General features: G+C 50.7%; 1 protein-coding gene and 1 non-coding gene across 17 annotated transcripts in view; both read left to right on the forward strand.

Moving 5' to 3' along the window:
- The window catches only part of MED24 (mediator complex subunit 24), a 32,005-nt gene that overhangs the window by 569 nt on the left and 5,438 nt on the right, over positions 1-25,998 (forward strand). For 2 of the 16 annotated variants that reach the window (XR_004972662.1, XR_004972663.1), the window contains exons 1-20: positions 10,147-10,187; positions 10,276-10,358; positions 13,706-14,061; positions 16,979-17,017; positions 17,336-17,409; positions 17,758-17,990; positions 18,135-18,191; positions 19,555-19,666; positions 19,823-19,973; positions 20,244-20,357; positions 20,896-20,943; positions 21,365-21,447; positions 21,737-21,823; positions 22,241-22,352; positions 22,824-23,002; positions 23,524-23,561; positions 23,979-24,061; positions 24,394-24,572; positions 24,688-24,787; positions 25,103-25,278. Coding sequence is in view for 12 of the 16 variants with exons in the window: in XM_036339084.1 (XP_036194977.1) it covers positions 13,822-14,061; positions 16,979-17,017; positions 17,336-17,409; positions 17,758-17,990; positions 18,135-18,191; positions 19,555-19,666; positions 19,823-19,973; positions 20,244-20,357; positions 20,896-20,943; positions 21,365-21,447; positions 21,737-21,823; positions 22,241-22,352; positions 22,824-23,002; positions 23,524-23,561; positions 23,979-24,061; positions 24,394-24,572; positions 24,688-24,787; positions 25,103-25,278 (2,105 nt within the window). In the remaining 4 variants the exon portion in view is untranslated. The other 14 variants (XR_004972660.1, XR_004972661.1, XM_036339079.1 and 11 more) reach the window with 13 other exon arrangements.
- On the forward strand, positions 23,811-23,912 carry LOC118672579. Its single transcript, XR_004973134.1, has one exon. It is a non-coding gene; the product is annotated as a small nucleolar RNA SNORD124 (small nucleolar RNA).

The raw sequence follows: 25,998 nt of genomic DNA on the forward strand, positions 1-25,998 counted from the left end.
GCGCGCCGGGCCGGCTCGCGGCTGCTCCCTGCAGGCCGCCTCGCCGCCGCCGGCCCGCGCCCCCCGCTCCCTGCCGCGCCCCGGGCCCCGGGCCAGCCAGCCGCCCGGCCGCCCCTCTCCCGCCCCCGCCCCCCCGCCACCCCCGTCCCGCTCGGACTCGCCCTCCCCACTCCACGGCAGGAGTGGTACTTGGTGACATATTTCGAAAAAGATGTCGTTTAAAGAATAGCCTTTGCTCGTTGAAAGAATGGGAGGCTTGGGGGTTTGCATTGTGGGGATAGAGAAGGGAGTATCGACGAGCCTGCCCCTTATAAGAAGGGAGAGAGATTAAATGCCAAACCCTGGGGGGTTCGAGTTTGCTTCTGGGTTCGGGTCCTCTGCTGGCAACTCACTGTGTGACCTTGAGCAGTCACCCCCGCTCTGGGAAGGTGGGGGGGGGCGGAGGGGGGGCGCGAGCTTCCTCGACCTGAAAAGGCGAGGGTCGGGCAGGGGAACCCTGAGATCCTTTTCACGTCAATCATCCTGCTTTTAATCCTCCTGGAGGTGTATTTGCCGTTACCTCCCTTCCTCTCCAATTTCTAAGATCCATTGCCTCTCCTTTCAAATGCCGCCCTCTTCCTATATGTACAGGCTTTCTCCTCACGGTCACCAGCCATTTCCTCCACCATCTGGCCCCCTAGCTGAGCTGAGGAGGGGGCAAGACTTGCCCTACCCCCTCGACTCTCAGCTTTTCCTCCCGCATTTGCCCCCACCAAAACCCCGATGGTACAGGGGCCAGTCTCAGGAGGCGGGCAGGTTGCATAAAAATGGATTTCCTTCCCCGCGGGAGAGGTCTCCACCAGCTAGCCCCACCACCCATGCACACACACACACACACACACACACACACACACACACACCTGCATTCATGGACATAACACCAACCCGGTGACGCCAGAGCCCCTTTCATCTCGGGATCTCCCAGCGCCGGGCAGAGCTCTAATTACTCCAGCACCCCCCCTGGCCCCGCCGGCTCCCTGCTGTCATTAGCCCAGTTTTACCAGCGGGGACCACAGCCTTCCCACGGCTTTCAGGGCGGGGCACTGTCCCTGAGGTCTGCTCTTGGAGGGTGTGTGTATGTGTTAAGGAGGTCTGTTCGACTAATCGCTCGGTTTACACTGGGGAAAAAAAAAATCACTTGCTAAGTGTGGGGTTCTGGCCAACAGCCTATCCGAGTTGGGCCGCCCTGACTCATCTTAGTCCCAGCCACCTGCATCTTCAGTTCTGTTGCAGCCCCTTCTCTTCCAGGGGGCAGAGGGGTTTGCAAAGCATGGGAGGGAGAAGGGTGCCTCTCTGGGGACCACCCTGGAATCGTGAGGAGTGAGAAGGGCGCCTGGGATGCATCCCACGGGCTGCAGCGTGGAGAGGCGGTGATGAGGGTCTGCAGCGGGGGAAGTAGGCTGCAGTGTGCGGTAGCGGCAGCTGCAGTGGGGAATCGGGGCTGCAGTGTGCAGCGTCAGCATGCAGTAAGTGAACCTGTGGGTTTGGCCTGCGCTCGCAGTGGACATGCAACAGCTGCAGGGTGGAGCAGGAGGCTGCACCGTCCGGTCAGAGCAGTGTGCCTGCAGAGCAGAACAGCAAGGTGCACTGAGGGTGGCTGTTGGACATTTATGCCACCTCCTCGATGATCAGTTTTGGCGGAAACCCTTCGGTGTGCAGTGTGCAGGGGGCAGGCTCTACCCTGTATGGAAGTAAGTCTGTTGGGATAGGGCTGCCCAAGGAGTTGGGAGAGAGTCCCAAAGTATGGGATCGATTTATGAGATGAGCTACATTTATACTCTGCACCAACCAGGCAGAACCAGGAGGCAGTGGAGAGGTCTAGCAGAGATTTGGATCAGGTGAGGACGACAGAATCAAGAGGGGGAAGATAAAAGAAAATTGCTATGGTTTTGTCTCCCCTCCCTTCTGGCTTCCCCCACCACACTCTCTATGACAAAAGGCCTTAAAGATATTGAGCAAGATAGACTTTTAGAAATTCTAGACCCAGAGCCATAGAAAATGAAGTGAAGAAGAAAAAAAAAGTTTAAAAATATGAACAATAAAGTGGCAGTAAATACATAGCTATCGATAATTGAATCTAACAATCAAATGAACAAGAAATCTAATGAACAAATTAAACTGGCGAATGAAATAGAATCAGAGGCATGGAAACATGGAACAGACCGATGAATCTCAGAGGGAAGGGGGGTGGGGGGTGGGAAGAGATTAACCAAAGATCTTATGTGTGGGCACAGACAGTAGGGTAGTGAAGGGTTGTCTGGGGCAGGGTGGGAACCGGGTGGAGGGAGGGAATGGGGGGGAAGGGGGGACATCTGTAATACTCTCAACAATAAAGATTTTTAAAAATAAAATAAAATAAAATAAAATAAAATAAAATAAAATAAAATAAAATGAAGTGTTTCCTGATCCACTTTTCCCCCCTCAGGGCCAGAGTGGGGCACCTTGAACTCAAAGACAAGAGTCCACCATTCTTATCTTCTCCTTACCTCTCTCCCTCCCCTTGGCTCCCACTATGGGCTGCCACCAGACCTGGGCAAGGGCAAAGTGAAGGGCACACTGCCTCCAAAGCAGATGCCAGGATCCAGCCCAGGTTTGGGCTTATAGCCCCTGCCTCTATGCGGTGTCAGCACCCTTTCCACCCCACTCACCCTGCCTACCCCCAACTCTGGAAGCTTCTATCCCTTCGCAGAGCTGGTTCATCACCAGCTCCTGTTTTCTCTTTGCTATGAAATCCCCACCTGCCTGCCTCTTCCCATCCCCCACTTCTACTCAGGACTGAGTCTAGCGGGGAGAGCGGGAGGGTGGGGCATAAGTGATGAGGGATAGAGACCCTCCAATGGGATATGCCTGGCATTCCCTTCGCTCTTAGATTTTGGTTGCCATGGAGGCGGCAGGAACAGCCTGTTCTCTGGGCTCCCGCGGCAGCAGCTCTACCCAGGCTCCTCCCCCTTTTCTTTCTTTCTTCCCTCCTTCTCAGATTGTTGCTAGGACGCACCCCAAGATTTCTTGAGGGTCCTACCCCTAGAAACCAGGGATCCAGATATTTTTCTGAAGAGCTTCCTCCAGAAGCCTTGAAGCCAAGACCCCACATAGCATCCTCCATCCCTGCTAGGAAGCCTCCGGCGATTTGGGGGAACAGGGGATAGGCCCTCTACCAGCCTGCCCTGGGATGAACTCTGTATCTTGGGACTCAGCCGTTCCCCTGCCTCACCTCATCTTGACCTCCTGGGCTCTGGGTGATGGCAGCAAGTGATGAGGTGTCCAGCGGAGACCCCTCGACTCTGCAGACACAGCCCAACTTTTGGGGAGTTCTGGGAAAAGCACCAGGTAAAAGAACCTAAAACCCAGGCGTTTCTTCCCCCTTAGTGGTCTTTCAATCAAGAAAAGATGGAAATAGAGGAAAGAAAGAGGGGACAGTTTATGGGCGTTGGAGATCATGCAGCAGAGATGAGAGACGGGGAAATTAGCAAACAATTGTCCTGCTAAATATAAAGTGGGCACTGTCAATTGCCTTTGTCCTATCAGGTACCCTGGTTATGGGTCACACACAAGGGAATCCGGGAAGGGATTCTGGCTAGGTTGAGCCTTGCTTTTGATAGCTGAGGCAAGTGGAAAAATGCTTACACCTTCTCCAGGTTGTCTTTCAGGGTTCATCCTGCTTTTATTCATTGATTTGACACTTTTTTTTTTACCTTTTTTTTTTCTTTTTTTTGAGAGAGAGGAAGCGGGAGAGAGATAGAGATAGATAGATGGAGAGGGAGGGAGAGAGAGAGAGAGAGATGCGAGAAACATAGATTGATTGCCTCCCATACGCACCCCCACCAGGGATTGAACCCGCAACCTGGGTGTGTGCCCTGACTGGGAATCAAACCCACCACCTTTTGGTGTAGGGGATGATGCTCCAACTACTGAGGCATCCACACCAGCCAGGGCAACACTTTTTTTTAAAGCATGTAATATGTAGCAGGTATCGATCTCCTAAAATTCCCAGCTCCTGCTTTCACTCCCATACAGAAACCCCTCATCCTGCCTTTGCCAGAGGAAAGAGAAGAGGAGGGAGGGGTAGGGGGCAGTCTCCTTTACCATAGAGTTTGGGTCTTACCATATGGCAGCCCTTCCCTTTCAGTGAAAGGCTGGTGTGGAGGCCAAGCGTATAGAGTGGCACCTACAGTGCGCAGAGGGAAGGCCTTCTTCGGGGTGTGAGAGAGGAAACCACTCGGAGGATGGTTCAAATTGTGCCTTTTCCTGTTCTGGTTGGTCTCTCTCTGGCCCTCTGGTAAGGTCAGTGGGAAGACAGAGGCAGAGAAGTGTGGGGGATCCAGGAGCGGTCCTGAGGTGGGCCCACCATGTAGCCCCCCCCCCTTATGCTCCCCTCCCCAAGATAGATAAAAAGCAGGCAGTTTGATTCAGGGACTGGTGAGGACAGGACACTGGTTTGGAGCCAGCTGTGTGTGAGTATGTGGGAACGGCTCCCTCTCTTTCCCCATCCACCAGCTGCCACTGAACTCTCCATAGAGGGGGGATCCAAGCAAGCTTCCAAAAGGAGATATTCCATTAGGGGAGGGGAATGACTCCGTTTCCCTCTGTGCCTTATATCCTTACCGAGTATTTCAGTGTTCCTGGGCCTAGACTCTTACCCATGTTCCTTATACTTCTTTCTAACCTAGATCAGGAATGTCCCTGTCCCACTGGGTACCCAAAACGCTGTTCCCCACAACCACTTACCTCACTCCAAGCCCCCACTCTGGCCTAGCTCCTCTTCTGCCACTGCTCCAGTGTTACCACGCCACTCTGCCTGGCTGGCTTCCATGTGCCCCTCTTCTCTCCAGCCAGACCCCTTCCCCGGCCAGCCCAGCCAACGTGATGAAGAGGTTGGGGCTTAGGGCTAAGAGAGCAGAGGTGGGAGCCAAAACCGGTTTGGCTCAGTGGATAGAGTGTCGGCTTGCAGACTGAAAGGTCCCAGGTTCGATTCCGGTCAAGGGCATGTACCTGGGTTGCGGGCACATCCCCAGTAGGAGATGTGCAGGAGGCAGCTGATCGATGTTTCTCTCTCATCGATGTTTCTAACTCTCTATCTCTCTCCCTTCCTCTCTGTAAAAAATCAATAAAATATATTAAAAAAAAAAAAAAGAGAGAGCAGAGGTGGGAGCTCAGGCCCTATCAGTGCGGAGGGAGAAGAAACAGACAGCAGAAGAAAGTGGAGCAAGAAGGGGTTTTGAGAGGGGCTGTGTGAGGGGAGGGTTTCCTTGTACACTCAAAGGGGATGTCAGCATCTCTTCTTTCACATGGTGGAGGTTATCACGGAGTCCTGTCCTTATGGTCGGGAAGCCAGAGAGCTTGTGGGTCCTCGGAAGCTACTGTGGTGTGGGGAGAAGTGATGTATGGGAAGGCCATTTCTGATATTCACAGACTAGGAGTCAGGACCAAGTAGAGAAGCTGAAGATAGCCCTGGCCCAGAACTAAAGGAGTCCTTATGTTCCTGTGGGAGTCCAACTTGGGGAAACCCTGCCACGCCTAGAGAAAGGGCTGCTGGTGAAAGGTGGGGGGTCAGGGAAGGCAGCTGGCCTGACTGCGAAAGCTACCTTGCGATTGTGAAGTGGGAAGGAACACGCCCTCTCGCTCAACCCCGATCTGCCAGGCTTCCTGCCACAGGGAGATGGTTTGAGCTTAGAACGTTACTATCCTCAGGTCCCAAATAGTCCCCACTGCCGGAAGCCAGTCCATCCTCGCTGCTAGACACAGTCGCTGCAGGAAAGAAACATCTGCACAGCATATGTTTCAAGGGACCTGGTATATATGGGATACTGTTCTTAATATGTTTGCTAAACTTCTTGGTGCTATGTGTTTTAACCAAGGTCACCTCTCCGAGAAAGGTTGTTTCCCCAAGTAGGGATTTTCCCCTGAAGTTAGGGAGGGAATAAAGCCCCTTAACTAAGTGCCAGGTGGGTAGTTAATCACTTTAACTACAAACAATCACGCTTAAGCTACATAATCTTTACTCCCTGGAATGGAGATAAGAAACGCCCTAACCTTTGGAATAGAGATTGATAGGATTGGAATCAACTGGTATAAATACAGATGTAACAAGACAACAGGACACACAACCTAGAGACAGAACCTAGCGAGAGAACATGGCAAAAGATCCTGGACAGAACCTCGTTACAGAACCTGGCTACAGAACCTGGCTGGAGAACCTACAGAACCTGGCAATAGAACCAGGCAAGAGAACCCAACCATGCCGATCAACTGAACGCTGCCTCTGTGCCATTCCTTCTTCGCCGACTCCGTCCACACCTTTGGGGACCCCTGGACCTGCTGGGGTTGGATCCCAGCACCCCACTTCCATGTGGACTCGACTCAACACCCACTAGTCCAGTCAGGAGCAGTCACACAGTTGAAAGCTCTTTCCCAGAGGGGCAGTTTGGCTGTGAGGGATGGGACAGGAGCTGCAGGACCCGGGGATGGCTCAAGGTGGGGTTCCTTGGCTGTAGCAACAGGAAAGGAATGAGAGGAGGGCAGCAGGCAGAGGTAGAGTGAGGGGCCTGGGAGAGAAAGGGGTTCTGGGTACGTGAAAGACGACAGACAAACAGGGTTTGAGGCCATCTCAAGTGTGTGTGTGGCTGGGCGGAGTCTGGAGGTTAAGTGTGAGGAGGCTGGGTTCTCCCTCCTTCCTCTTTGGAAGCTTTGGCTACACATATTTGGCAGTTGTTCCCTGATGTTATCACTTGGGCAGGCGCAAAAGGAAGCAGATGGAGGGGGTGTGTGCGGGTGCATTGGGAGGTAGAAAGGCCATAAGCATCCCTAGCCAGTTTGGCTCAGCAGATAGAGCATCAGCTTGCGGACAGAAGGGCCCCAGGCTCTATGCTGGTCAAGGGCACATGCCTAGGTTATGGGCTCGATCCTCAGTGTGGGGCGTGCGGGAGGCAGCCAATCAATGATTCTCTCTCATCATTGATGCTTCTATCTCTCTCTCCCTTCTCCCTTCCTCTCTGAAATAAATAAAAATATATTTTAAAAAAGTAAAAAGGTGATATTCTTTTTTTTTTAATATATTTTATTAATTTTTTACAGAGAGGAAGGGAGAGAGATAGAGAGTTAGAAACATCGATGAGAGAGAAACATCGATCAGCCGCCTCCTGCACACTCCCCGCTGGGGATGTGCCCGCAACCAAGGTACATGCCCTCCACTGGAATCGAACCCGGGACCCTTCAGTCCGCAGGTCGATGCTCTATCCACTGAGCCAAACCGGTTTTGGCAAGGTGATATTCTTATAAAGAAAAAAACAAAGAAGAAGAAAGGCTTAGAGCAGTGGTTCTCAACCTTCCTAATGCCGCGACCCTTTAATACAGCTCCTCATGTTGTGGTGACCTCCAATTTCATTGTTACAAATTGGACATAATTAAAGCATAGTGGTTAATCACAAAACAATATGTAATTATATATGTGTTTTCCAATGGTCTTAGGCGACCCCTGTGAAAGGGTCGTTCGACCCCCAAAGGGGTCGTGACCCACAGGTTGAGAACCGCTGCCTTAGAGGGATGTGATCTGGCCCTCCTCCAGCTGCACTCTCCCCTTCAGAACAGGGGTCCTTGTCCCCCTGTTTAGACTACGCTCCAGATACCCAGGATCCTGTTATTTCTTGTCTTAAGGCCCACACGTTTGCTTCAGAGCCTGAGTGGGCTGCTCCCCCAGACTCACTTTCCTGAGAATGGATTTGCCACTGAAAGGGTGGTCCAAGAATGGCTGTTGGGAAATATGAATGGAGCTTGGACTCACGGACTAGGATACCAAGCTCCTCAGGCTATGAGATGGAGAGCTGAACATAGGAGTGGGGGACATTGGGCTGTTTATTCTGGTCCCTCGTTGTAAACATTTGGGACAACCTGCTCACAGGACAGAGCCAGGATGAGGCTTGTGTATAGGGAGACTCAGACATTGGAGCCAGAAGTAGGTAGCATTTGTTTTTTGACTTTTCATTGAGGGGGAAAGAAGGGCCAATGCTTGAAGCCATGGACATAATTATCTACAATATGGTTCCCTAGGATAAGCAAGACAGCACATTGTTTTTAATAAACTTAAAAATTTTTTTGGCCCTAGCTGGTTTGGCTCAGTGGATAGAGCGTTAGCCTTCGAACCAAAGGGTCCCAGGTTCGATTTCGGTCGAGGGCATGTACCTCGGTTGCAGGCTCCTCCTTGGCGGGGGCCCTTGTCAATGTGTTTCTCTCTCATCAATATTTCTCTCTGTCTTTCCCTCTCTCTTCTACTCTCCCTAAAAATCAATGGAAAAATATCCTTGGGCAAGGATTAAAAAATATATGTATATTTTTATTGCCTAGCTGGCATGGCTCAGTGGTAGAGTATTGACCTATGAACCAGGAGGTTGAGGTTTGATTTCCAGTCGGGGCACATGCCTGGGTTGCAGGCTCAATACCCGGTGTTTGGTGTGCAGGAGGCAGCCGATCAATGATTCTCTCTCACCATTGATGTTTCTATCTCTCTCTCTCCCTTCATCTCTGAAATCTGAACCTCGACCTCCTGGTTCATAGATCGACACTCACTCAACCACTGAGAAACACTAGCTGTGCTAATAAACTTTTTAAAAAGAATACTTTTAGATATATAGGGGGAAAAATTGAAGATAGTAGAGGGTCTCCACACACCCCAAGCCCAATTTTCCCTTTTGTTAACACCTTACATTAGCATGGTACATTTGTTACAATTACAATGGAACCAGTACTGATACATTATTATTTACCAATGTCCATGCCTTATTCAGATTTCTTAGCTTTCTCTTAAATGTGCTTTTTCTGCTCCAGGGTCACACCCAGATTACCAAGTTACATTTAGTCATCATGTCTCCTAAGGCCCTCTTGGCTATGACAATTTCTCAGACTTTCCTTATTTCTGATAACCTTAACCTCAGTTTCCTCCTCACTTTCCCCCTACCTCTCCTGGTATTCAAGCAGTCTGCAAAGCCAGAAGATTCTGGGAGGACTGCCAGCTTTGGGGGTGAGGTGGTGATGTGTGTAACTGACAAGCCTCAATGTGGCCTCTGGAACCCAAGTGTGGAAATGGGAAGAACTCTGGTAGTAGACTCAGAGGTTTAGGAAATAATAATTTTTGTTTAAATATGCCAGGAAAGAAGAAACATATTGCTAAGAGAACGCCACCGCCTTGTTGTGCTTCCTAACTAGCGGGTAATGAAGGAGTGGCAGAATAGTTAAATAACGAGTCGAGTCGGCAGTGACGTCATTGGGCGAGGTCTGATTGCAGCGGCCTTTCGAGAGCCCTCCCCCCTCCCCTCCCCCTCCTTCATTCTCCCTCCCCTTTCTCCCCTCCCCCCTGGGATGGATGCCTTAGCTCCTACAAGTCCTTCTCTAAAGGAGAGAAGCGAGGCGGGCTATCTTCCACGCTAGCTCAGTCCGAGAAACTACAATTCCCAGAAGACCTCGCGGCGTGACCTGTCTCTCGCGGCATTGGCGCATGTATGTTGCCCCCAGCCAATAGAAAACTAGCTCTTTGCTGAGTGCCAAAATGGCGATGCCTAGGTCTTAGAACTAAGCTGTCGGGTAGGCTTAATTTGGGGCGGTGGTGGATGAAAAGGAAACAGGGAATTATAGTGTCAGGGTGTGGAAGATGGAGGAAATGGGGGTGTTGTCCAGATTTGGAGTGGCCGTGCCTGCTGAGGGACGGAGCCAGAGCTGAGGGAGTAATTAGGCAACCAGAACCGGCTTAACCCTTCGCTGTCCTCGTTACTCTTTGTATTAAGCCCCTTTGACACCCTCGTTAGTTTAAGAAAGGGTGGTCCAGGAGGGAAGAGCCAGGCAGGATCCTTACCACCCTCTCCCCCTCTTTTCCCTTTTGGTTCTGCCTCCCTCAAATCTCCCTGTAGCGTCTCCATTTCATTGACGTCTGCCCTCCCCCGTTCTTTCCCCAGCATCTCCTCTCCCCTTCTAGCTCGGTCTCTCCCGCCTCCCCGCTGCCCGCCACCGGCCCCCGCTTCCTGAGCGCGCAATCATGAAGGTGGTGAACCTGAAGCAAGCCATTTTGCAAGCCTGGAAGGAGCGGTGGAGTGACTACCAGTGGGCAATCAACATGAAGAAATTCTTCCCCAAGGGAGCCACGTGGGACATCCTCAACCTAGCAGGTCTCCAGTGAAACAGGAAGGAAGGATGGGAGGGCTACACCCGGGCAAGTTGTGGCCACAGGGTCTTACTTTGTGATTCCCCTTGCAGAAGCACTGCTGGAGCAGGCCATGATCGGACCTTCCCCCAATCCTCTCATCCTGTCCTACCTGAAGTATGCCATTAGCTCTCAGGTAAACGGCCCCACCGGTTCCAGAGGGTGAGGGTGTGAAGATATGAAAGACGTAGAGTACTGTTGTCGGCTCATATCCTGTCCAGGTGAATTGGTTGGAATATACCAGAATCACTTCTGTGAGCCGCAGTTTTCTCATGGAAAGAATCATACTTCATTAACTTACTCTACAGTAAATATTCACGAATGTTTGTATGTGCCAGACAGTGCTGTAGGCCCTGGGGATATGGCTGTGAACAAGGTCTGATCCCAGCACCCAAAGAATTTAGTGGGTAATCTATAATAATAAATGCGTAATATGCTAATTAGACCGGACAGCCAAAGGACGTTCTGGACGTCCTTCCAGTCAAAGCTGTGGCAGCAGGGCCGAGGCAGAGGCGGTTAGGGGCGATCAGGCAGGCAGGTGAGTGGTTAGGTGCAATCTGGAAGGCAGGCTAGTGGTTAGGGGTGATCAGGCAGGCAGGTAGGTGAGTGGTTAGGAGCCAGCAGTCCTGGATTTCAAGAGAAATGTTGGACATTGGGCCTAAACTGGCAGTTGGACATCCCCCGAGGGGTCCCGGATTACAAGAGGGTGCAGGGACTCCCCTGTGCAGAATTTCGTGCACTGGGCCTCTAGTGCAGATATAATCTGTCAGTCACAGGATAGGCTTATGATGTGGCTGGCACAGGGTACTCTGGGAGTCCATGGAAGGGGCACCCAATCCGTTCTGAGCAATCAGAGGGATGCGATGTTCAAACCAAGACATGAATGTTGAGTTAGCCAGGCAGACTGATAAGACTGCACATAGTGTTTGACAGTATTTCCACACATACTTGCCAGTGCTGGATAGAATCTTGCAGATTTATTTCCAGAGAAGCAAAAAATAACATCATGTTATATTATGTATTTCTATGATTGTGATGTTGAGCATATTTTTATATGCATATCTTCTGTGAATTACTTATGTGTACCATTTGCCCATTTTTCTATTGTTAGATTGTTTTCTTTATTTTTTTTTGGTAACAGCTTTATTGAGCTATAGATTACGTACTATATAAATAGTTTACTGATTTAAGGTATATAGCTCACTAGTTTTTAGAATACTCAGAGTTGTACAACTATCACCACAATCAGGTTGGAACATTTTCATCATTCCAAGAAGAATTCCTACTGATTGTTAAGTGTCTTTTAAAATAATCTATCTTGCCTTAGCTGGTTTGAATCAGTGAATAAGAGTGTCGGCCTGTGGACTGAAAGGTCCCAGGTTCGATTCCGGTCAAGGGCATATGCCCTGGTTTGGGCTTGATCCCCAATAGGGGCGTGCAGGAGGCAGCCAGTCGGTGATTCTCTATCATCATTGATGTTTCTATCTCTCTCTCCCTCTCCCTTCCTCTCTGAAATCAATAAAAAAATATTTTTAAAAATCTATCTTGTAATCTTTATCTGTTATATATGTCTTCAATTTTCTTTCTATCACCTTTAAGTTTGTGATTTTTATTTTCTTGGCATGCAGAAGTTTTTCTTTAAATATTTTTATTGATTTCAGAGAGGAAGGCAGAGGGAGAGAGAGATAGAAACATCAGTGATGAGAGAGAATCATTGATCGGCTACCTACTGCACACCCCCCACCGGGGATCAAGCCTGCAACCCGGGCATGTGCCCCTGACCTGAATCAAACCCAGGACCCCTCAGTCCGCAGGCCAGTGCTCTATCCACTGAGCCAAACCAGCCAGGGTGGCATGCAAAAGTTTTTAATGCATCTGTTGCCAGATTTAGCCTTTTTCCTATGTGGCTTTTGTCTTGCATAAGGGGTTGCCTGCTCCAAGGATCAAAATATATTTTTCTCTAATTTTTGCCAACACTTCACTTTTATTTTTTATGTTTCTTTTCTCTGTCACAGTTAAAATTTATTGGTGTGAAACAGCCAAGTTTATATATTTTTTCAGACAGATGGACAGTTGGCTCAACTACCTTTATTGAATAGACCATTATTTGTCCTAGCCTAAATTTTCTTATAGACAGGATTCCATTTCTTGACATTCTAGTTTATTTTATTGATATATTGGTCTTTTCTTGCACCAGTACTTTATTGTTTTAATTACTGTACCTTTATAATATGTTTGATACCTGGCTAGGCAAGTCTTCCCATAATTTTACCTCTCAAAAATTTCTTGACCCAGGCATTTTCATTTCCAGACAGATTTTAGAATCCACTTAAGTTCTTTTTAAAACCCTATTATATTTTGATTGGGAGTTCCTTGACTTTGTGGATTTGGGGAATTTGTGGATTAACTTTAGAAAAATCACTCTGATTGTAGTTTGAAGAATGGGTTGAAAGAGAGTAAAACAGAAGTCAAGAACACGATTTAGTCTGGAATATTTTTGCTGTAAAGAACCAGAGAGTAAATACTTTCTGTTTTGCAGGCCATATAGTTTCTGTCACCACTGTTTTGTCATTATAGCTTGAAAGCAGATCTAGATAATATGTAAATAAGTGGGCATGCCTGTGTTCTGATAAAACTTTATTTACAAAAAAGGTGGATAAGCCAGATTTAGGTTGTAAGCCTTAGTTTTCCAACCCCTGATTTAAGCTATTGTAGTAATTCAGGAAAGAGATGATATTAGCATAAACTTGGGAAGTGCCAACCCTGGCTGTTAGAGCATTAGCCTGCAAACCAAAGGGTCTTGGTTCGATTCCTGGTCATGGGCACCTGGGTTGCAGGTTCAATCCCAGGCCCCAGTCGGAGTGAATGTAGGAGGCAACCAATCGATATGTCTCTCCCATATCAATGTTTTTTTTTCTCTCTCTTGTCTCCTTCTCCACCCCCCCCCCCTCTAAAAATCAATGAAAAAAATCCTTGGGTGAAGATTAACAAAAAAATTAAATAAATAAAAATAAAAAACTTGGGGAATGGCAGCAGCAAAAAAAAAAAGATGAATTCAAGTGCAGTGTAGCTCAGTTGGCTAGGCATCGTCCCGTGCAATGAGAGGTTGCCAGTTTGATTCCTGGTTGGGGCACATGCCTGGGTTTCAGACTTAATCCCCCATAGGGGGTGTGCATCCATGTTTCACACTCCCACTGATGTTTCTCTCTCTCCCTCTCCCTCTAAAAATCAATAAAAACATATTTAAAAAAAGATGAATTCAAGAAGAAGTTAGGAAATGGCATTGAGAACGGATTTGGTGATTAACTGGAGAAGTGTGAAAGAGAGGAAAAAATCCAAGGTAGTGTCTAGGTTTCTGGTTTGGAGGACTGGCTGAACGATGGGATCGTAGGAAGACAGTGGGAGTAGAGTAGGACTGTTAGGTTTGGGGTGCAGATGAGGGGTGGAGACGGCATGTTTGATTTTGGCCTTGTTCCATTTAAGGTGCCTCTGTGGGCTATCGAAGAGAAGATGCTGAGTAGGCAGCTGAACATACGTGTCTGGAACTCAGAAGGAGAGGCCTAGGCTAGAGCTGTTGATTTAGGAGGCATCCTCTGCAGATGGCCATTGAAACTATGGGCATGGGTGAGATTGCCCGGAGAGTGTGGAGAGCGAGAAGGAAGGGGGTGACCAAGCCACATTCCCGACGAACCAATCACATTGAAGGAACACACGCAGGAAAGGAATTCCTTATAGGAGTCCGGGAAGAAGGGGTCAGCGAGGCGAGAAGAAAAGAAAAGCGAGAGAGTGTGGCCTCAAGGAAAGTCGCAGGAGGAAGGAGAGGACCGAAGAATGAGGAGGTGTTTGCTGCTGTCAGACGCTGCTGGGAGGTCATTGAGATCAGAACTGAGAACTGTCCATGGGGTGTAGCAACAAGGGCTTGTTGATGAGCTTAATGAGAGGATTCATGCCGTGGCAAGGACAGAAGCGATTGGAATGGGGCGAATGGCCAGCGGGAGGTGGGGAGGCAGACGGTGAGTAGAGAGAACTCCTGTGCCGGTGAAGAGCGGAAGAGCGGGTGGTGGTTAATTGGAAGTGGGAGGTCTGTGGGAAGCTCCTTTAAAAATAGAAGAATCTTTTTTTTTTTTTTTTAATATATTTTATTGATTTTTTACAGAGAGGAAGGGAGAGAGATAGAGAGTTAGAAACATCGATGAGAGAGAATCATCGATCAGCTGCCTCCCGCACATCTCCCACTGGGGATGTGCCCGCAACCCAGGTACATGCCCTTGACCGGAATCGAACCTGGGACCTCTCAGTCCGCAGGCCGACGCTCTATCCACTGAGCCAAACCGGTTTCGGCTAAAAATAGAAGAATCTTGAGATGTGTAAACACTGATGGGAAAAGCAAGAGGGATAAAGAGGCTGAAGTGACAGAGAAATAAATATACATGGAAGACCTTCATGACTTCCAAAGTGCTGTGCAAAATTAGTCATTTATTTTTCCTTCAGAGTTAAGAGGCTCTTTGGTCCAGTGCTGTGCTCACAGAGGTACTGAGGAGCAGTTGGGGTGTTGACCATGAAGAGCAGAGGAGACTAGAGAGCAGCTGCGGGTCAGTCTGGGCTGGCGAGGTGTGCAGTGGCCTCATAGACGTCTCCATCCCTGGGCTGCTGGTAGTGTAGCGCTCCTACGTTGATGGATATATGAAGACTGGAATAGGTTAAATCCTGCTGTTAAAACAGTTCACCATGTGGAAAGTATTTTTAGGTCTCCAGAGTAGAAGTGCCTTATTGATACTGTTGGCAAAAATTTACTGAACAGAATCCTGAATTTGGAGATCATATAAACATACAACCAATGACATCCTTCAGAACATACAGAATTGGGGGTGTCTCTTCTGGTAGTTTGGGGTCTGTTTCTAGTGGGGACATCCAGCTCCCCCTTCAGGTTGGTATCCAACAAGGTTCCGTTCTCTGCCAAGCTCTTGCTATGGGGACATCAGTTATAAATAAACAAACACTCGCCTGGAACGTTACGGTCATCCTGCCCAGGCAGGCACCCAACTCTCTGATCACTGTCAGACACCAGCCCTGGCTTCACGGGCGTCCTGCTGAGAGTGGCACTAAACACTAATTGTGTATTTAAGTCTTCTGTGTGCTTTGCACCTGTTTAATCCAAGAATATTTGTTAAAGATGTCTGAACAGAGAGCAGTCTGTTCACTTGATGGGAAAGTAAGACATGAAAGGCATCACCCTATTAAGGTCATCGAGGCTGACTTAGCTTTCTTCTTAAGTCTTTGGAAAGTCCTATTTTTCTAGTGAAGAAAACCCACAAGGCAGGTGACTAATTATCTTGACCGTTTCTGTCATTGTATTTTGCTTTTTTATTTGGTGTGTTGTGCCACTAATTTTGAGTATACGACTGTGACTGTTTTCTGTAGCGTTACTCATTTTATCAGCATGCTATATTATTATTTTTTTAGAATATGACAACTTAAAAGATTTTTTTGTGGGGTTTAATTTCACTCAGGACAAATTATTTCTTTTGAATTATATCTCTGACCTTATGGTGATAAGTAGGTTTTACTAATAGAAATTTGTTTTAAGGTAAATTTCCCCCCCAGAAGGTTAGTTACATGACATCTTAGATATCATAATGAAAGACACATCAATTATGAAAGAGAATTCATCGGTCGAAAACAATAGAAACTTACGGAGGACCTACTGCCTGCTGGGCCCCAGGTTGGGTTCTAGAGAAACAATAATACCTTTTAAAATTCTGTTTAACTTTAAAAAGCCATGTGTGGCTAATGGCATCGCTATTGTCCAGTGCAGCTTTAGAAGCTACTTTGGGAAATGCTGACCTAAGGGTGTGTTTTTACTTATTCATTCTATAAACATTGTCACCAAGTTCATGGGTCACCGAGTAAAAGCGTCCTTATCCTCACGGAGCTTCTCGTTCGGTGGGGGCAGCAGGCACCAGCTGTGCCGTGATGGGCACAGGGGGTTAGTTGGAGCACAGAGGGTATTTCAGCTTTGGGTGGGAGGTTGGGGTCGATCAGAGAAGGTGCCCTGGTAGAGTCCTCGAGAATAACTCCTAGAAAAGTGAGTAAGAGGTGAATAGTGGAATTCACTACCGATGTCAAGGTGCAGTTACTACCTAGTCACTGCAAGAAATGTGTGCTTGTCTCCAGTTCTTTTTTATTTTATTGATTTCTGAGAGGAAGGGAGGGAGGGAGAGAGAGAGGGAGAGAGAAACACATCAGTGATGAAAGAGATTCATTGATTGGCTGCCTCCTGCACGCCCCCCACTGGGAGTCAAGTTCACAACCCCAGCATGTGCACTGACCAGAAATCAAACCATGACCTCCTGGTTCATAGGTCAACACTCAACCACTGAGCCATGACAGCCGGGCTGTTCTTGTCCAAACAAAATCACTCTTGATAGCAGTTGTAGGAGTAAAGGAACATAACCATTCTTCTGCCCACCGGCAGTCAGTTAGACTCTCTATATAGTGGACAGTGAAACATGGCACCTTTGAATGCCCCAAATCATCTTCTGAATGGGTTCATGCTTATGATGTCATGTGCGGTGAGTCTGATAGAGGGAGGAATGGAGACAGTGCCAGTGTTCTGCCTTGTTTAGTGGGCTGAGGAAGGCCTCCTGAAAGGGTTGAGGTTTTAGGAGAGCTGCAGCAACTTGGAGTGTGAGCGCTTGTTCCGTTCAACTGTGGAACACTGGTTGTCTGAACTTTATCTTTCTTCTTTCCCTCCAGATGGTGTCCTACTCCTCTGTCCTTTCAGCTATCAGTAAGGTATGATCATAGCCACCCAGAGGCTGGGTGGGGGCCAGGGGAAAAGATACGGTCGTGACGGAGGGGGCCCCACCTCCTTGAATGCTCTGATCATGTGGCCACTGAGGCTGGACAGGTAGCCCACACTGTCTCTGGCTGGCATAGCTGCCTTTCTCTGGAAGGAAGAGCATCCTGGGAAGCGGGGGCTGGCAATTAGCCAATCTCCAGTGTTGAAAGGGTGCCCATTCTGAAACCTGAGGTGGGAGGAAAGATGAGTGTCTCATCTGCCTCGTGTGACACCAGGGGTTGACTGTAGCATCACCTCTGTTCTTTCCACAGTTTGATGACTTTTCCCGTGACCTGTGTGTCCAGGCGTTGCTGGATATCATGGACATGTTTTGTGACCGACTAAGGTACTAGCAGGGGTGAGGAGCTCACAACCTCCAGCATTAGCTTAGTGTAAAGGAGAAGCTCCAAGTAGAGAGACTCTGTGGCTCCCCACACTTCTTCCCCCTGCTCACCCACACCCACCCATCCCCATCCTTTTCCACTTAGTCCTTAGGACAAAAATGCCTCTTCTCGATTGGGAGTAGCTCATTTGAAACCTTGTCCAGTGGAAAGCAACAGGGCTGTCTTCCCTAGGACTTTGCTAGCTTCCCAACTCTCTTCCCTAGTAGGGAGTGCCAGGCCCTCTGGGAACATTGGTGTGGGTCAGGTTTCAGCCTTTGGAGCAGAGACAGATTTTGCATCCTTTCCCGTAGCTGTCATGGCAAAGCAGAGGAGTGCATCGGGCTGTGCCGGGCCCTTCTCAGCGCCCTCCACTGGCTGCTGCGCTGCACTGCAGCCTCTGCCGAGCGGCTCCAGGAGGGGCTGGAGGCTGGCACTCCAGCTGCCGGCGAGAAGCAGCTTGCCATGTGCCTGCAGCGCCTGGAGAAGACCCTCGGCAGCACCAAGAACCGGGCCCTGCTCCACATCGCCAAACTAGAGGAGGCCTGTATGTCCCCTCGTCCCCCTGAGCCCCACCTGCCACTGCTCCCACATCCGGTTCTTTAATTGAGAGGGGAGAGGCAGGATGGCATCCCACTTTTTTCCAGGAGGATCTGAAATCATCCCACTTCCTTTTTTTTCTCCCCATAAGCATTGCATACATCCCAGGGACTTGGGCAGGGTGGCACCCGAGCCAATCAACCAACAGGTATTTACTGAGCCTTATTGTATGCCCAGCACTCTGCCAGGTGCTGGGGGCGGGGAGGTGGGGGGCTGCTGAAGGAGCATGTGGCAGTATACATGCCAGTGGGGAGCAAGACTAGTGTGCAATATACATGGAAAAAATGAGAGGACAAGGCAAGCACGTGATCCGTCCTTGTGTTACTGATCATCTGAAAAACAGATGACCGTGTTTGAGCATTGCCTAACACATCCTTTAGACATGATGCCTGTCTGCTGCCAGGCCTACTGGGCCATACACCTCTCGACTCAAGTGCACACGTTAAACATTGGAACTCTCCAGAGCCTGCGATCAGACAGATCACCTAGTGGGAGGGAGGGTTCTGATATTCCGGACGTGGGGCCGAAGGCCGCAGTCTTGCTGTGGCTTGGGACCACTGAGGATCTGTATTTCTCCAACAATGAAAATGCTAGAATGGGTTACCTCCAGGTCTTCAAGGCCTGGTTGAAGAACTTGTAGGATTAGTATATTTATTACTTCCCAAAATATATTTTCTTGTCGCTGTAAAGTACGGAAAGGTGACCATGATGTAAAAATTGGCTATGTTGACAGTTTCTTACCTATCGAGCACTTGACAAATGTTTATTGGCTGCAAAATGAAGGAATATTTAACTGAATGGATCTCAGGTCTCACCTCCCCCATGCTACATATAGGTTAATGGGCTAGTTGGTGCCATTCGTCATCAATTGACCCTCTGGAATTGTAACTAGGATAAGTGACTTATAATTAAGTCTAAATCATGCAGTATAGACCATGAATTCAGGCATTTAGGAGAGATCAGTGGGTTGGACCAGTTGGGTGGGTTGTTAAAGCAGCTGAGGCTTGAACAGAGGCTTGAAGGATAGTGAGAGTTGGCGAGGTGATGAGTGGGAGGGGCATTTCCGAAGGGAGGACAGCTAGAGCCAAGGCCCAGACGGGGTGGAGGATACAGAAGGAGGTGTAGGAGTCCAGCTTGTCTGAGTTGGAGAGTGTTGGCTACTTGCAAGGCTGGCATACTCCTGAAGTGATCTGGGGCACCTCCCTGTTCCAGCCTCTGGACTCTCCTCCCCTCCCCCGCCCCGCCCCTGCCTCTCTGCCACTGCCTGTCTCTAAAGTCAGCTGCACGCATCCCTACCAGGCAGGCTTCTGGGGGCTTCACTCTTGGGGTGCAGCCTCCTTCTAGAAACAGCACATGCTGCCCCCAGGCCCCCAGCCTCCATGTCACCCTCAGGGGAAGCCTCCTTGCGTGGTTTTGTGGGCCCAGAGGGTGCCAAAGTTGAGGAGTTTGGGGTTACTCTCTCCCTCTCCTCTGTTTCCCATCATGTTCCTGTATTTCCTTTTCTCCACCAGCCTCCTGGACAGCTATTGAACATTCTCTCTTGAAGCTTGGGGAGATCTTGGCCAATCTCAGCAACCCCCAGCTCCGGAGCCAGGCTGAGCAGTGCGGCACACTCATTAGGAGGTACCCAGCTCCCAGGCCGATGTGGGGAAGGGAGAGGGGAAAGGCCCTGGGTGGGGGTGGGTTGTGTGGCACCTGGCCCCGACCCTTCTGCTCTCCCCTGCTCTCCAACGCTTCCCAGCTCACCATGTGCCACCCCCTGTGGATCTGTCCCCTCAGCATCCCCATGATGCTGGCCGTGCACTCCGAGCAGCCGAACAAAACTGGCTTCCCCACAGTCCACGCGCTGGTCCTGCTCGAGGGCACCATGAACCTGACAGGCGAGACCCAGCCTCTGGTGGAACAGCTGATGATGGTGAAGCGCATGCAGGTGGGTGGGCCAGAATTGCCTCTCTATCCCCAAGGCGGCGACCGTTTGTGTGCAAGAGGGAGGATTCGCGGGTCCTTCTGGGAGACATGGGGTTTCTCCTGTTCATGGGAAAGCGAATCCCAGTCTTGTATGGTTCTGCCACCTTACCTGACGGCCCTGGCTCTCGTGTTTCTGCGTTTCCCAGTTGTAACCCAGCCTGATGCCCGGGGCCTGCAGAGGTGAAGGGGGGAATGGGGCCCCTCTAAGGCCTTGTCTTGGGTCTTCCTGCAGCATATCCCCACCCCACTTTTTGTCCTGGAGATCTGGAAAGCTTGCCTCGTGGGCCTCATCGAGTCTCCCGAGGGCACAGAGGAGCTCAAGTGGACGGCTTTCACCTTCCTCAAGGTACCTGGGACCTGGAGCAGCAGGAGAGCCCGTCTAGGGATGGTCCTCGGGAAAAGCAACGACTCCCTAGGCCTTTGCCCCGTGTTTCTCCCGCTGGCGTCATGCCCAGCCTGCCAGGTCCCCCAGCACTAGTTCCCATCGATTCTTTCCTCTGAGAGTCCCAGGGCCATATTTAGCGCGCTGGCAGCTCCTGCTGTGTCAGCACACAGGTGTTCCTTAGCTCCGTCTTCAGCCAGACTCCTACAGGGCAGTCACGGGAGCCAGGGAAGCAGGCCGCGGTCCTTGAAGCGAGGACTCCACTTCTGCTTATGGCATTTCCTCATTGAGCCAGCAGACAGGGGGCCCCTGTGTCCTGTAGGCTGAGGGCACCGGGCACTTAGGTCCTGTCGCTTTCTGATTTGGCTTCTAGAATGCTTTCACTTTCAGGGCAGGGGTGTCCTGTCTCTCTGCCCAGAGCAGGGGCCGGAGCGAGTGCCTTCAGTTCTGGGTGAAAGAGAAAAACTTGTGCTTCCTGTTTCCCCCCTGCCTCATCCTCTAGATTCCACAGGTTTTGGTGAAGTTGAAGAAATACTCTCATGGGGACAAGGTGAGTAGAAGAAATGAGACGGAGGGGGCATAGGAGCAGGTAGATCCTTGTCTCTGCCCTGGAGAAGCAAGAGCAAGGGGAGGGTCGCTGAACTGGGCAGGAGTGTGTCCTTGTTCCTGTGAGAAGGCGAGTGTGTGTGTACCTGAGCATCTGTGTGCACCACACACAGGCGCCCAGTCTCCAGAGAGAAGGCAGCCAGGCTGCTCAAGAGGCAGGCAGGGTTGCCTGAGATGATCAGGACCCGGGTGGCCATGGAGGGTGATGCCCCAAACTCCCCCCCATAGTAGTCACTGGAAGCCAGTGGGTAGACACGGCCGACTTGTAGGCTTTTATATCCAGCGGTGTCCTTGTGAGCCTGCAACGCAGGCTGTGTGTGGGGAAGAAGACTGAGAAGCCAGATGGCATTTCTGGCTCTTTGTAGGACTTTACCGAAGATGTCAATTGTGCCTTTGAGTTCCTGCTGAAGCTCACACCTTTGCTGGACAAAGCTGACCAGCGCTGCAAGTACGAATTCCCCTGCACTCGACGGGGAAGTGTCCTGGGCTCTCCCACTGCTCTTCCTGCCAGATACGCCTCAAAGGACTGTCTTACTGTTCGCCCCCCTTGGCAGGAGCAGGAGGCAACAGCCTCCTAGTTGCCAAATGCCCGAGCCCCACTCCCCTCTCCCTTCCCTCTGGCACTCCGTACGTTCTTTATCCTGGGGGAGGGAGGACCCCGGGCTGGGACCCTTGCTGCTGCCCCTCAGGAATCCCTGCTCTGGGCCCAGGCCCCTCATCATCTTTCTCCCTCACAGCTGTGACTTTACAGACTTCCTCCTTCAGGAATGTAGGAAGCAGGGGCTTCTGTCTGAGGCCAGTGTGAACAACCTGATGACCAAGCGGTGAGTGCGAGCTCCCTCGGGCCGATCCAAGAACCCTTGGCCCTCCCTCCCTCCTGTCCAGTCTGGGCTACTGGGTGCCTTTCCCCTCCTGTCTAGAGTTTGGGTTGTGGGTGCCTGGGGCCAGGAGACACTGGTTTCTGCAGACTAGGGTTTTGCCCCATTAGGTCCTGTGCTTTGACTCTCGGCCTCCTTCGTGATCAAAGTCAAAATCCTTATTCTTCCTCCAATCTTAAATGAACTTTCAGAACAGGTGTAATGACCAATGACCAAAGGAAGCAATTGGATATTGGATACGCTTTCCTAGGTGTCACCATGGCACCAAAGGTTCTCCTGTGCTCCTGGGGCTGGATAGGGAGCACGTCAGGGACTTATCTCTGTTCCTCTTCTCTTCTCTGGGCCGAATGGTAATGGCCACAGGGCAGCAGACCGGGAGCACGCACCCCAGCAGAAATCAGGAGAGAACGCCAACATCCAGCCCAATCCTGGGCTGATCCTCCGAGCAGAGCCCACTGTTACCAACATCCTCAAGGTGAGTGCGCCCGTCCCTTGCCACCAGGGTCGTCTCTTCCCTCTTTCCAGTTTTCCCTCTACTTCCAGATGAATACACAGAGGCCATAGACCTTTCTCTTCTGGCTTCTATACATAGCTACTTGGGAAGTAGAGAAAGGGGGAACTTCCGCAAGGGAAGCTGCCTTTGAAAACTAACATTTATTGAGCATCACTTGTAAGCCAGGCACTGTGGTAGGTGCTTTCACGTAGCTCGTCTTGTGCAGAAACAATGGAGAATTTCACAGCAGGGACCTCACCTGCCCGGTCCTGCCACCCTTGTCTCAGTTGAGTTGCGAGGGATGGTTTTGGCGAGCAAGGATAAGATTGTAGAAACTGTTTTCCAGATTGGAATCAGAAAGACGTAGGTTAAGTTGCAGGTCCTGGTGTACCATTGAATGGAGACATGCAGAGAGAGAGACTGTGGCTAGGCTGTATCTGGGGGGGTCTTCAGTGTTCTTCAGGACTTGATTTCCTGTCGTGTCCCCAGACGATGGATGCAGACCACTCCAAGTCCCCGGAGGGGCTGCTGGGGGTCCTGGGCCACATGCTGTCTGGGAAGAGTCTGGACTTGTTGCTGGCTGCAGCTGCTGCCACTGGGAAGCTTAAGTCCTTCGCCCGGAAATTCATTAAGTAAGGAAGGCCGAGCTCTGGCCAGGGCCAGGGAGGCATATCTGAAGTAAGAAGTAGCAGGATGGGGCGGGGCCCTGGGGTCTGGGTCTCCCGGGATGCTCAGTCCAAGGCAGAGCATCCCAGCTGGAGACTCTGGGGGGAGGACCGTTTCTTTGGACATGGAGCCTCGTTGCCCTTCCGCTGAGGATGACGTGGAGGAGTTCCAGGAGGTGACAAGGTGGTGAACGGTGGCGCAGAGGGGTTCTGTGTGTGCCCAGGCGTTAACCAGGGATCCTCCAATTCTGTGGACTTATTTTTGTTAACCTGCAATTTGATCTGTAGAAATTGTTCTATTCAGTGAGCCATTCTCTGGGTCCTGGGAATCTTTAAAAATGAAGTTCTCTCTTCTGTAGCAGTGGTGTTCATTTTGTTTGACCTGTAATTGGGACTAGTGAGTGCTCTGGGGTGGGTGTGGCCCCCATCCCCAGCTGTCACTCCGCCCTTGCCCTGGTTGATGCAGCCTCTCTCCATTCCCTCCACAGTTTGAATGAGTTCACAACACACGGCAGCGAAGAAAGCAGTAAGTCAGCTCTGCGCATCCCAGGCCCGGTGGGCACTGAGAGACGGGTGTGGGGAGAGCTCAAGGGAAGAGTATGCCTTATGTGGGGGCTCTTCTCCCCTGAGTGATGACGCATGAAGCCTGTGGGAGGCTTGGGAGGGTGATGCTGGGAAAGGGTTCTTCTACAGCCACCCCTTTGTCCCCCCCTTAGGATCTGGTTGGGTATTGGGGGGAAAGAGGGTATTGGGGGGAAAGAGGGTATCGGGAGTCTGATTCCAAGGAAGGAATGATGTTCCAATTGAGACTCAAGAAAAGGATTCTGAGCCTCAGAGCTTTGAAGGAGACACTGGCTCTGACCTTCCTTGCGATGAATCCTGACCCAGACAAGGGCGTGGGGCCCTGCCCTGGGCTGCGGGTCAGCCTTCTCATCCTTCACAGCCAAGTCGGCCTCCGTCCGAGCCTTGCTCTTCGACATCTCCTTCCTCATGCTGTGCCACGTGGCCCAGACCTATGGTTCCGAGGTGAGTGTGAGGAGAGCAGGCAGGTTAGGGCACAAGAGGGAAGGAAACAGCCCATATCTCTCCCCCCTGTCACCCCTCCCCTCCCACCCTACCCCTGTCAGGTTCTTGGTGCAGAAATCAGGCATCCACCCAGAGAATTTAATGGAAGTTAGCAGAGGCCCTCCTGGTCGCATCCCAAATCCTTCAGTGCCGGATCCCCGACCACTAGGTGGCAGCATCGCCCTCCTCTTTCCCCGTAGCTGGTTTGCCCCCAGTTCTCCAGGCGACAAATGGGAGCAGGAAGCACCAGGGCAGGTGCCCCCACTCGGCTGGTGACTCGCCTCCTCTCCCAGGTGATCCTGTCTGAGTCGAGCACAGGGGCAGAGGTGCCCTTCTTTGAGACCTGGATCCAGACCTGCATGCCCGAGGAGGGCAAAATCTTGAATCCTGACCACCCCTGCTTCCGGCCGGACTCCACCAAAGTGGAGTCCCTAGTGGCCCTGCTCAACAACTCCTCCGAGATGAAGCTGGTGTCAGTGGCCTGGGCGCCCACTCCCAGGGGCGGTGTGGGGTGCCGGTCCCTCTCCCTCAGTCCACCCCTCGTTCCCCTGATGATTCTTCTCCCCCCGTCCTGCCCCACCTCGCAGGCAGATGAACTGGCATGAGGCCTGTCTCAGCATTTCAGCCGCCATCTTGGAAATCCTCAACGCCTGGGAGAACGGGGTGCTGGCCTTCGAGTCCATCCAGGTAGCCCCTCCCCTTTCCAGCAGCCTTCTCGCTTCCCTGGGACACAGAGCCAGTCCTTGATAGGTTGTTATATTCCATAAGAACAAGGAGGCCGACCCTTAAGCCAGGAGCTCCTGTTTGGATGTTGATCTTCCCTGTAATCATAGTCCTAGCCTCCCTCCCACCCAGGTGACTGGGAAAATCAAACTTGTGGTGAAAAGAGGTGTGGACTGTGGCCCAGGGCTCCGCCTGCTGCACTCAGCGGCCGCAGAGGCTGCGGAAGGTGATAGGCAGGGAAGGGGAGATGGTGGCCTGGTCACACTTTCCGTCTCTCAGAAAATCACAGATAATATCAAGGGGAAGGTCTGCAGTCTGGCAGTGTGTGCTGTGGCGTGGCTTGTGGCCCACGTGCGGATGCTGGGGCTGGATGAGCGGGAGAAGTCGCTGCAGATGATCCGCCAGCTGGCGGGGCCGTTGTACAGTGAGAACACCCTGCAGTTCTACAATGAGAGGTCAGTAACCCGCCCCTCCCTTCTGGAGTGCTTCGGTCTGTGGTGCGAAAACGGCACCTCCAGGAACCGATATCTGACCCCTCTTACCTTCCCAGACATGCTGCTCACTTGCTCACTCACTTCCTCGCTCGCTCACATTCCTATTCACGTATTCACTCACTGACTCAGCAGCAGTTTCCTGTCTTATCTGGCACCTGCTGTGCCCAGAAATATAGACCCCAGACACCTATGATTCCTGCCCTCAGGAGGTCGAGTTCTGGAGAGCTAGCTTGCCACAGGAACAACGCGATTGTCTTAGCTGCTGTCACTGTCCAGAAACTATGAGCCCATCTGTAGATTTCACAGGCCTTGGCCCTGCCCACTCCCCTCACCCCCCACCTGGCTGTCTTTGACGTTTTTCTGCCTTGGCTTCTCATGGGCTTCCAGAATCTCCCTGGTGACTTCAGCCATGTTGAGTTCAGTGGTGTTGGTTCACTCACCTGTCCAATAAGCTTTTTTTTGATTGTGGTAAAAAATATATATATATAATATGAAATCTACCATCTTGAACATTTTTGGTTGATTGATTTTGGAGAGAGAAAGGGAGAGAAAGAGAAGCATCAATTTGTTGTTCTACTAATTTATGCATTCACTGGTTGCTTTTTCTTTTTTATAATATAATTGATTTTTTACAGAGAGTAAGGGAGAGGGATAGAGAGTTAGAAACATCAATGAGAGAGA

Source organism: Myotis myotis, unplaced genomic scaffold (genome assembly GCF_014108235.1).
Source record: "Myotis myotis isolate mMyoMyo1 unplaced genomic scaffold, mMyoMyo1.p scaffold_m19_p_17, whole genome shotgun sequence".
NCBI classification, from domain to species: domain Eukaryota; kingdom Metazoa; phylum Chordata; class Mammalia; order Chiroptera; family Vespertilionidae; genus Myotis; species Myotis myotis.